Source organism: Primulina eburnea, chromosome 8, assembly GCF_022965805.1.
Source record: "Primulina eburnea isolate SZY01 chromosome 8, ASM2296580v1, whole genome shotgun sequence".
In the NCBI taxonomy this organism is placed as follows: domain Eukaryota; kingdom Viridiplantae; phylum Streptophyta; class Magnoliopsida; order Lamiales; family Gesneriaceae; genus Primulina; species Primulina eburnea.
This window is the reverse complement of record NC_133108.1, coordinates 39211171-39223345: the sequence shown is the minus strand read 5'-3', so window position 1 is coordinate 39223345 and position 12175 is coordinate 39211171. Positions and strand designations below refer to the sequence as shown.

The window sequence follows — 12175 nt, the reverse complement described above, 5'->3', positions numbered from 1 at the left end:
CGTCGCCGGAGTTCGGAAATTAATTGAGGGATTTTGTTCTTTTGGTCATAAGCTTCGTTTTGATATATATATTGAAGTATAACTTATGATTTCAGAAATTGTTCAAGGGTTGCTCCATTTTTGGTTAAATTTGATATCAATATTGATATTGGTTATATTTTTGGATGCGGGTACAAACTTTGAGTTGATTCGAGGTATCGGAAAAATTCAGAATATTTAATTAGATATTTTCGAATTAGTGAGAGAAATAAAGCGAATATCAGCTAGTTCGATGCTTTGTGACTAATTAAAATAAAAATGATTGATTTTAGACATTTTAGTCGAATATTGGAATTTTAGGAATTTAAAATGCCTAAATTGTTGAAATTAGATTTTTAGTAAATTTAAATGGTTCTTGAATTTTATATGATGATAAGATCATTTAAATTAATATTCAGGTGAATTGTCTGAGTTGGCATTTCCAGGACTTTCTTGAGCATTTAAGTTACTAGTTGAGGTACGTAGAGATCATTTATTTTCACAATGTCTGACAGAGACATCTGATGATCCCGTGTATGATTTATTTGCTATTTGTTGATTTATGTGCTATTATATGCTGACTTGCATATTTTCAGTTGGTAATTGATGTGCAAAATAAAATAAAATATTTCTTTTGTTCACACACATTTTATTTTAGTTAGACACATCAATACCACTGAACATATCATATTGAGCATATCTGTTATTGAGATCCAGTTATATTTCGGTTGAGATCCGTTATAAATATGATATGATATGGAGTTCTGGAGATGTTTGGCTACATTGATTCGGTCCGGCTTAGGTAGTTGCTGGCTTCGAGGCTGGGCCATATGCCAGGCACAGTCCGTTGAGTCGTGGACCAGCTCAAGTATATATATATATATGATTGTTGATATCGATCATTTGATTCCTGATATCCTGATATCTTGCACCTATTCATGCATTGCATTCATGCATGACATCATTGCATTTCTATGTCATATATCGTGGTTTTTTGATGTCTCGTACTGGGGTTGCTGACCCCCGAGAGGGGGCTGTCGTGTCTTTTGTGTGTGGACATGACAGGTGGTACATGTGGTTCGACCTCATGATTGTGTTTGACTGGCACATGTTTATGTTGAGAAATTATCCCGAAGTGATGCCGACCACGATGATAATATAGTATCCAAAAATTGCGGAATAAAACAACCAACAAGAACACAAAGATTTGCGTGGTTCACCCAAGATAGGCTACGTCCACGGAGCTACTGCAAATCTTTTATAACCGGAGAAATATTACAACAAGTGTATACAATAATACACTAAATATCTCACACTCCCAACCCGAGTATAACCGAGAAAATATTTTCTCTAACTCACACAAGAGAACAAAAAAAAAACTCTCCTTTTTTTTTTCTCTCTTATTTACGAAGCTTTGTAATTGCTTCTGGGATACTAAAACTGAGACGGAGGGAGCTCAATTTGTAGAGCTCCCCGTGCATGAAAATTTCCATCCGGCTTCTTGTCATAGCCCATCAAATTTGACAATCGTGACAAATTGGCAAAGATCAAATTGTATTCATCCGACATCCCATTAAATAAATGGGACCCTTGTCACCTAACATTTCTCCCACTTGAAGACTTGATTTCAATCACGTCTTCACATCATCATTGCAGCAACTCATATCTTTCTTTTCATACTTGCAGTCCTACTGAAGTTGAACACAACTTCAGTTTGTCAATGGTTACCGTCTTCGTCAGCATATCAGCTGGATTTTTACTTCCAGGAATCTTCTCCAGCATCAAGACTCCATCTTCCAGCACTGATCTGATGAAATGGTACCTAAACTGTATATGCTTTGTCCTAGCATGATAAACATGATTTTTTAAATAAAAAATCGCACTCAGACTGTCACAGTGTAATATGCTATCTTCAAGCTTCTGACCCAAATTCTTCCAGAAAGAATCTCAATCATATCATCTCCTTACTAGCTTCTGTAACTGCAACATACTCAGCCTCAGTGGTCGAAAGCGCAACAATCTTTTGCAGCTTAGACACCCACCTTACAACTGTACCACCTAATGTGAACACATATCCAGTAGTACTTTTCCTGCCATCCAGGTCACCACCCATATCGGCATCGACAAAACCCTGTAAGCCCAATTTTGACCTCCTGAAGAATAAAGAACAGCTAGTAGTACCTTTCAAATACCTGAGAATCCACTTAACTGCTTCCCAGTGTTGCTGTTCTGGATTACTCATAAACCTGCTCACAACTCCCACTGCATGTGCTATGTCTGGTCTAGTACACACCATTGCATACATGAGGCTTCCGACAGCAGAAGCATAAGGAACCTTATTCATATAAGCCTGATCCTGCTCCGTCGATGGTGATTGTGCTTTGGTTAGTTTGAAATGACTAGCCAAAGGAGTACTCACAGATTTAGCTTCATCCATATTAAATCTGCTAACCACCTTTTTCACGTACTCTTCTTGAGATAACTTTAAGAATCCATTCACCCAGTCTTTTAAGATCCTCATTTCAAGGATTTGCTTTGCAGCACCCAAATCCTTCATGGCAAATTCCTTGGATAAATCTTTCTTCAGTTTATCAATTTCTTCCAGACAAGCTCCAGCTATCAGCATATCATCTACATATAGCAGTAGTATGATATAAGAACCGTCAAACTTTTTCACATAACAGCAGTGATCAGCTTGACACCTTAGGAAACCATTTTCACTCATGAATCCATCAAACTTCTTGTACCACTGTCTTGGAGCTTGTTTGAGACCGTACAAGCTCTTCTGAAGTTTGCACATCATTCTCTCTTTTCCCCGTACTTCAAAGCCCCTGTGGCTGCTTCATATAAATTTCTTCATCTAGGTCCCCGTGAAGAAACGCAGTCTTTACATCCAACTGCTCCAAATGTAAGTCTTCCTTCTCCACTAGTCCAAGTACTGTCCTGATAGTGGTTAATTTAACCACCGGAGAGAAAATCTCGGTGTAATCAATTCCTTCTTGTTGTTGAAAGCCTTTTACAACAAGCCTTGCTTTGTACCACTTGCTACCATCATGCTCTTCTTTTAACCGGTACACCACTTGTTATGTTAACGCCTTTTTGCCTTGAGGAAGTTCTGTCAACTCCCACGTCTGATTGGATGACAGTGAATCCATCTCATCTTCCATGGCCAACTCCCACTTGGTTGAATCATCATTTTGCATTGCCTTTTCATAGGTCTCTGGTTCACCTTTGTCTGTCAGCAAAATATAGTGAAGTGCAGGGGAGTATCTCTCAGGTGGTCTAATGGTTCTCAAAGATCTCCCGAGTTCAATCACCGGAGTTTGTGGGTCATCATCTTGTGCAGTTTCTTCTCCATCTTCCCGGTTACTGGTTTTCGATTCATTCACAGGAATATATGTCAATGACACTTCATCAGTCTTCTTGACTTCAGAACATTCATCTCCAGCTCCAATGTCTGACTTGTCCTTGTACAGAAGTTTCTCATTAAATATTACATCCCTGCTCCGAATGATCTTCCGATTTTGGTCATCCCAGAAACGATAACCAAACTCATTATCTCCATAACCAATAAAGAAGCACTTCTTTGATTTCGGATCAAGTTTTGTTCTGCTTGCTGAATCAATATGAACATAGGATAGACATCAAACACTTTCAAGAAAGAAAGCTTTACTTCTTTGCCGCTCCAAACCTCTTCGGGTATTTTGCAGTCAAGCGGTATCGAAGGTCCTCTGTTGATCAGATATGATGCAGTGTTAACAGCATCAGCCCATAATGATTTTGGCAATCCAGAATGCAATCTCATGCTCCTTGCGCGTTCATTCAAGGTCATGTTCATCCTTTCAGCTACACCATTCTGTTGAGGTGTACCAGGAATGATTTTCTCCATCTTGATCCCGTTCTGTGCACAATATTTCTTGAACTCATCATCTTCATATTCTCCACCATTGTCAGACCGTTAACACTTCACCTTGAAATTGGTCTCATTTTCCACCATGGCTTTCCACCTTTTAAAGGTCTCGTAAACATCAGATTTATTTTTCAGAAAATAAACCCAAACTTTTCTACTCGAATCGTCAATGAATGTGACATAGTATCTCGAGCCTCCAAGGGATGTAACAGGATATGGTCCCCGTACATCAGTATGAACCAGCTCCAACTTTGCTGCTTTCGGTTCTCTACCACCTTTTGAAAAGCTCACATTCTTCTGCTTTCCAAAGATACAGCTTTCACATAATTGGCGTTCAACAGTCTTTAGTTCTGGTAGCTTTCCTTTTGACACCAACATCTTCATTCCCTTCTCACTCATATGTCCAAGTCTGTAATGCCATAGACTTGAATTGGCTCCAGCATCCACAGCTGCTAATGTGACTCTGCAACTGGAAGTCATATACAGTGTTCCAGTTTTCTTTCCTCGAGCAACAATCATGGCTCTTTGTTCACTTTCCAGGAACCATCACCGAAGGTCACATTGTGGCCTTCATCATCGAGCTGTCCCACCGAGATCAGATTGCGTGTCAATTTTGGTACATGCCTGACTTTGTTGATTTTCCAGACAGATCCATTTGACATCTTCATTCGTACATCACCCATACCAACAATTTCCAAGGGTTTTCCATCCGCCAGGAAAACTTTTCCGTAATCGCCAGTGATGTAATTATCAAATACATCGCGATCACCAGTGGTATGAAACGAAGCTCTCGAGTCCATAACCCAAGAATCAACAGGGCTTTCCATGGATAATAGCAGAGCGTCATGTACTTCCTCAGTGACAACATTGGCATTATTCTTCGTTGATCTGCAGTTCTTTTTCAAGGGACCAGTTTCACCACAGCTCCAGCACTTCAAATTCTTTTCAAAGTTGCTTTTGTATTTTCCTTTTCTTGACTTGGACCTACCGCGCCATCGGTTAGAATTCTTTTCGCTACTCCTGCCCCTTCCTCTGTTCTCGAGATTTAGAGCAGATCTTGATGACGTTCCTTCACCCGAATCCATCATGCGAACTTCTTCAGCAAGAATCTGATCCCTGACATAATTGAATTGTAGCTTTCTTTTTCCAACAGAGTTGCTAACTGCTGCCCGCTTTGGTTCCCAAACATTTGGTAAAGACGCCAAAAGAATAAGTGCACAAATCTCATCATCAAAATTAATTTCAACCGATGTTAGCTGAGAAACAATCGTGTTGAATTCATTGATGCGTTTAGCCACCGAAGCACCTTCTCCCATCTTCAAGTTGAATAACTTTTTCATGAGATGCACTTTGTTGTTTGCTGATGGCTTCTCGTACATGTCCGATAAAATGGACATCATCTCTTCTGTGGTTTTTGCCTCTGCCACGTTATGTGCCACATTCTTTGTTAGGGTCAATCGTATGACACCTAACACTTGTCGGTCAAGGAGCTCCCAGTCATCATCCTCCATCTTTTTCGGTTTCTTTCCTGATAGAGGTTGATGCAGCTTCTTACTATACAGATAATCTCTTATCTGTAACCGCCAGAACGAAAAATCTGTTCCGTCGAACTATTTGATCAAATATATGGGCCCGTGACAATAGGAAAAAGCCCGCACTGTAGCTACAATTTGTTGGACAAATAATACTGATAATTTAGGTGTGATAACTTATCCCACTCTTAATACCTCCTACTTTTCCAATTTTACCCTTCTCCTAAATTCAAACTCACCACCAATTACCGCCACGACCGCCGCCGGCCGACCACCGAAGGACCGCCGACCGCGGCCGAGCACCGGCCAACCGTTTTACCGACGGTTTGCAAAAATCCGTCGCAAATCGCGACTGTTGTCTCAAAAAACCGTCGCTAAGAGCGACGGTTTTTCAGGACGACGGTTTCTCAAAAACCAGCGACGGTTGTTGATCAACCGTCGCCGATTTTCCGGCCATCGTTTCAGGCCCTCTCACCCGCCGACCTTTTCCGGCAGACCATTTCCCACTGTCGCCGTCGCGAATGGGAAGGGCAAATTCGTCTTTTCATCAAAAAATTCAAAATTATCCTACACTTAAAAATCTTACCAAACATAATATTATTTTACACCATATATTACAATCCTATCACAATCATTTTCTTTATCATTTACGTACTAATCATTAGTTTACTCTATCCTTCCAACCAAACGTAGCCTAAATATCTTACACTCCCAACCCGAGTATAACCGAGAAAATATTTTCTCTAACTCACACAAGAGAACAAAAAAAAACTCTCTTTTTTTTCTCTCTCTTATTTATGAAGCTTTGTAATTGCTTCTGGGATGCTGAAACTGAGACGGAGGGAGCTCAATTTATAGAGCTCCCCGTGCATGAAAATTTCCATTCGGCTTCTTGTCATAGCCCATCAAATTTGACAATCATGACAAATTGGCAAAGATCAAATTGTATTCATCCGACATCCCATTAAATAAATGGGACCCTTGTCACCTAACATTTTATGTTGTATGTTTATTGATGGCATATGTTGTGTATTTTGAGTATTTGATTTCCTAGTATGTCCTTATTTATTCGAAGGTCATGTCGAAATTTTTATATGTCCCAAACACAAATTTTTAACTCACTTTTCCGCTGTTTACTGATTAATCATGATTGCATGTTAATAAATCGTTATTAGGATAACGGGCTCTCACATATCTAATCTTTATAATATTATTGAAAAACTGAAATACATAGAAACTAATGATATATTATTATTATTCTTCTTGAATTATGTATATGTTTATTATTAAATCAGAATGAATGATATGAAGAAATTGTTAACAATCAATAAAAATATAATAATATTGAATTTTTAACTTAATAGAATTAAACTATATATATATATATATATATATATATTTCATATATATATATATATATTTATTATTTCATACAAAATAAATTTAACACGAATTTACTATATATAATTATTTAAAAATTTATATTTTATTTAATTTTTTTGTTCATATTTAATTTTTTAAGTCAAATTATTATTAATTTGTCATTGAATTATTCTATCAAAAGATTTGATATAATTTAATTGTTATATTTTTTTCTATTTTTAATAATAATACATTTTACATCAATTAATTGATTATTTTAAAAATAATATATAATTATTATTTTTATTATCTTGTTCTCATTAATTAATTCAACAAATCAAAATTTATAGCACCCAAGCCGGTGATATATTAGTTGCACGTTACCGTACCCTCTTTCTCCCGTTTATTTATGAGGGCCTAAATTTAGTCATATATACATAACTAATTTTTTAAAATACACGTGTGTGTCCGTCCAAAAGCATCCAAACAACCCTCTCTTCCCCACAGTGGGGATCCTCTCCCCCGATTTTGCTAGGGTTTTGTTTTTATGTGGCGTCGGCAGTTTACTAGTGGATTTCCAGATTTCTTCAATCGGTCGGTAAAATTCTTACCTTCATGTTTCATAGATGCGGTTTTACGTTTGTGGATTTTGTCGTGTTATCGGATTGGAGTAGATTTATTTTCGCATGTCATTGAATTGATGTTGATTTCAATAGTTTTGGATTAGAAGATTATTTTAATGGTCGAGGTGGTGATTTGAGGTTTCGAAAATATTGAATCTTTTGGCATATTTTTTTTTTTTAAATTTTGCTTTGGCTCGCAATTTTAATTGTTTTGGGGAATCAAAGAATGTTCACATGATCGAAATTAGGTATTGGAGTAAATTTTAAGATTTCTATCGCTATTTATTTTGTTGTATGGAGATTTTTTTACTGTGTAATTGTCTAGTTGATCCGAGTTTAGAATAATTAGGCTTGGGTAGTTAATTTAATTTTGGTTTCTGTGCATTTATGTTTCAATCAGACAAAGTGGGTGGTTTCTCTTTTTAAATTAAATTCAGATTTTTTTGGATAAATTCTTTGTCAAGTGTTAAAAGGTTGTTTTACAAGTCATGGAATTCTCATAGTTTGATTCTCGTAGTTTGGACTATATCCATAATCTGTGCAGAATGGAATTCGATTTGAATGGAGCAAACCTCAATAGTCTCCGTATATCCCCCCTTGATGAAGAGGAAGATGAAGGTCGAAATAATGATACCGAAGATGACATCAGCGATGAAGAAGAGGAGCGGATACCAATGACCTTAGGGTTTGTGGTCAAACCGAAAAATAAATGGTCATTGCTTCGACAGTATTTCCCCAGCAAAGCGGGTGGTACTCCGGTAATTTTTTTTATCAACATGTTTCATAAGATTTATAAGTTTAGTTTTACGAAAGCATGGACTCTTGCTGTTTGTGTTATGTATTATTGTTTTATAACAAATGAAGGAGAAGTGGATTTTAGTGTCCTCAAGGATATCTGTTCCAAATAGTGGATAATTATTTGATTTGTTGTGGATAGGCTTGGCTGGATCCAGTTAATTTTCCTTCAGAAAAATCGAATCTTTGTGATTTTTGTGGTGACCCTTTGCAGTTCCTGCTCCAGGTATTCTAGTTTTTGTGAATAGAATTTGGTAGGTTTTCATTTTCTTTTACTAAAACATTGAAAATGTACTCTATTTTTATGTATATGTTGCTTGCCTTTTGTAGGTTTACGCTCCACTATCGGAGGAGTGGACATTTCACCGCTCACTGTTTGTATTTATGTGTCCATCAATGGTTTGCCTTCTTCGTGACCAGCATGAACAATGGAAGCGGTGTCCTGAGAAGCTCTCTAGAAGGTAGTGCATTTTTGTCTTAGTTTTTGTTATATGTTTGTTGAGCTGATAGACTTACGATTTCATGTTTTCTGTTTATGATGCCGACCTGTTTTCTAAAGCGTGAAGGTTTTTCGGTGTCAATTGCCACGCGAGAATTCCTTTTACTCCAGTGAAGCACCTCATGAAGATGGAACTGAACAGCCTTTGACAGCTGGAGGTAACTTTTTTTTGTGTATCTTAATATATACCTTCTTATCGATATGTTGTAGCCGTCTAAACTTCTGAAAATAGGTCTGCTCGTTGATAATGCTAGCTGACAAGAAAGACTAATATGAAAAAAATACGAATTAAGACTGAAATGCACAGTTCCATGTGGTGGTAGTAGTTGTGAATAAGATGGACTAGGATAATATATTTGCTTCATTTTATATGTTTCTCGACATGATGCTGGTGTTTCCTTGTATAATGATTTGCTTCTGTTTGCCTGGTGATTTGTTCCAGCAACACTCTGCAATTGGTGTGGTACATGGAAAGGAGATAAAATTTGTGGTAGCTGTAGAAAAGTGTGTTATTGTTCTGGGAAACACCAGGTATTTGGTTTGTTTTAGCTGCTCTGTGCATGAGGCATATGACATTAATCTATCAGGCTATCAAATAGAGGAGTCATTAGAGTCATGACTATTTGCAGGTGGCTCACTGGAGATCAAGTGGCTCAAGCCATAAGGTTGGCTGTCAGCAGTTGGAGACATCTGCAAGATCAACGGAACTAGGTAACAGTTATACAGAAATATAACTTTTTGTTCCTTTTTGAACGAACAAATAATGCTTCTCCACCATCTAAATTATAGTGGTTATTGAATGTGACGGAAATTGATATGCTGAATTGCTGACATGACATGAATAAATCTTCCTGTAGTTTTTTTTTCATACATGGTTGATTTCATTGTACCATCCAGTATATTCAGTATTTCAGCTAGCTATTACTTCTGAAAATATAATATTATCATGCCTAAATGAATAGATATGGATTGCTGCCTCTCAATTATCAAGAGGTTTTCACTTTCCATGTTTTTGGCGTGACATTTTGTCCTACATTGTGGAATTACACTTTAAGCTTCTTCGAGATAATTTGGTGTTCATTAAAGGCAACACACAATTTTTTTAAATAAAATCTATATTGGTACTGTATTTGCCAATAGCTGCCAGCAACTCCCTTTGGCCAGAGTATGAGATCACAAATGAGGATGAGTGTGAACTTGATACAGAGATGTCTACCGATAATGATACTGCTAGCTCAATAATTCCTAGAACTCGTGTGGATGGATCTTGCACAAAACTGCTGAAAGATCTCGAGGCAAGCTTCTTGTTTAATTGATTTTGATAATTGTTGAATTGCAGTGTGTATCTATTTTTTTTCCTTTGTGATAGGGAGATGATGATAAAAGGAGCTGGGCATTTTTCCAGAAGAGAATATCTGTTGCCCCAGACCAGATCTTGAGGTGATCATATTGGTTAAAAAGAAGGAACTTATGTTTCTTTGTTTATTTCTTCGTTGTTATTATTGTCCTCTTAAAAGATTTTCGAATGGGAACATCGAATAATACCAGGATTCGTGAATCTCGACATCCCTCTTATCTCAACTTTCCTATTCATTTCTTCGACAAGCAGGTATTCCAGTGACGCTGAAGCGAAACCACTGTGGCCTGTTTCTAGCGGTCGTCCATCGAGACCAGACATTCCCAAGTGTAACTATTGTGGTGGCACTCGTGGTTTTGAATTTCAGGTGCTGTCTCTATGCATATAGATCATAAATTTATTTTTCAAACATTGATGAAAATAGATTGGCTCAAATAAATCCCTCGAAACTGTCAATTTCTTCTCCTGTCAATGGTTCAAATAGATTGTTCCCGCATTCACAAGCTTAAAACCAATTGAAACTCAAATGATCGCTATTTTTGACACTTTGACTCTCCCTCGAATCTTTTTGTTCATGTTCTTCCTGGTCGATGGTTTCAGGTTTTACCACAGCTGCTCTATTACTTCCATGTGAAAGACAGTGAGGATTCTCTTGATTGGGCAACTATTGTTGTGTACACATGCGAGGCCTCATGTTGGGGAAACAAGGCTTATAAAGAGGAGTTCGCTTGGATTCAACTTGCTTCTCAGTCGACGTCACAAAGTTAAGTGATTTGCTGATTTAAGAACCCAGATATTCTGAAAGATTTGATATCGATCCCCACTTCTCCCCGTGTTTCTTGGTCATGTTACCCAAGAAAGCAATTTTCACATCGGGATGCCAATTTTACACTCTTGAAGCATTGCTATCTCCAGTCTGAGTAACTTTTATTGGTTTTGATTGAATAATATATTTTATTTATTGATAAAAAAAATGACTGAAAACTTTGTTGCAAAGTTGCAAACAAAGTTTGACCTCTTCACATCAAAAACTCGACAACCAGAAAAGCTTGATATGAAACGTCTGTGTCACATACAAATATTCTCCTGTTGCGGTTTGTTTGAGTTTGGTCTTCTTTCTAATAACTTTTTTATATTTTGCTCCACGCTGGTATTGTGAGTTTGTATCAATAAAATAGATGATTTTTAAAAGCACATCTCATTAGTGAAGAATCGGGTCTCGTGAGTTAATTAGCACAATTTATTTTTTTTAATAGAACACAGGAAACCAAGCTCGGCCAAAAGATGTTTTCCTTACCATCGAACAAATTACTGAATAAGCATGTCGGATGCATTTTCGCTGCACAAACCAAACTGGCGAAAAAGCTTGGTGCTTGATAGCTTAGCTCGTGTAGATTTCGAGGACTTCGAATTTGTGCCATCCCCACGTATTCAATAGTCCTTTTCCTTTTTGTATGTTTAGAAAATAATGACACTTTATTTAGCTGCATTTTTCTATATTTATAATTATAATTTAATACTAGTGCATTGAGGACATACGTTGTACGATAGAGTATATATTATTTGATATTAAAAACTATTTTTTAAAATTTGAATCTAATTTTAATTTTTGCTTCCATCACGATAATTGGATAGCGTTGACCCGAAATATTTAAAAAATCATGTCAACAAATAGTGATTATGATGATGAGATGGTGAGAAAACAAGGAGTGAACTTTTATAGCGAACGATTTATCTTTTTGCACTTTAATAATTAAATATCTAAAAAAAAGATAAGGATAAATTTGGGCATCTATTAAAATTATCAAATTTAGTTTCTTCAAAGGGTTTAACATTATAGAGATTGTGTGAGATGGTCTCACAAGTCGTATTTCGTGAGATAAATCTCTTATTTGGGTCATTCATAAAAAATTATTACTTTTTACGCTAAGAGTATTACTTTTTATTATGAATATCGGTAGTGTTGACCCGTCTCATAGATAAAAATTCGTGAAATTGTCTCACAAGATACCTACTCAACATTATATGCGAGACATGTAAACTATATCGGTATTCACAATAAAAAGTAATACTCTTAGC

At 36.8% G+C, this 12175-nt stretch overlaps 1 protein-coding gene across 4 annotated transcripts; it reads left to right on the top strand.

The window, feature by feature from the left end:
• Nucleotides 1-445: 445 nt before the first annotated feature.
• On the top strand, nucleotides 446-10998 carry LOC140839648 (uncharacterized). 4 transcript variants are annotated; one of them, XM_073206502.1, is made up of 11 exons: nucleotides 446-496; nucleotides 7990-8203; nucleotides 8383-8466; nucleotides 8571-8701; nucleotides 8800-8897; nucleotides 9182-9270; nucleotides 9369-9450; nucleotides 9880-10034; nucleotides 10109-10179; nucleotides 10349-10463; nucleotides 10697-10998. In XM_073206502.1, the coding sequence occupies exons 2-11, from the start codon at nucleotides 7991-7993 to the stop codon at nucleotides 10862-10864; spliced, it is 1206 nt and encodes a 401-aa protein (XP_073062603.1). In that variant the 5' UTR covers nucleotides 446-496; nucleotide 7990; the 3' UTR covers nucleotides 10865-10998. The 4 variants fall into 4 exon arrangements, with proteins under 4 accessions (XP_073062603.1, XP_073062599.1, XP_073062601.1 ...); XM_073206498.1 differs by lacking the exon at nucleotides 446-496 and adding an exon at nucleotides 7264-7416; XM_073206500.1 differs by lacking the exon at nucleotides 446-496 and adding an exon at nucleotides 7299-7420.
• The last annotated feature ends 1177 nt before the right edge of the window (nucleotides 10999-12175 follow it).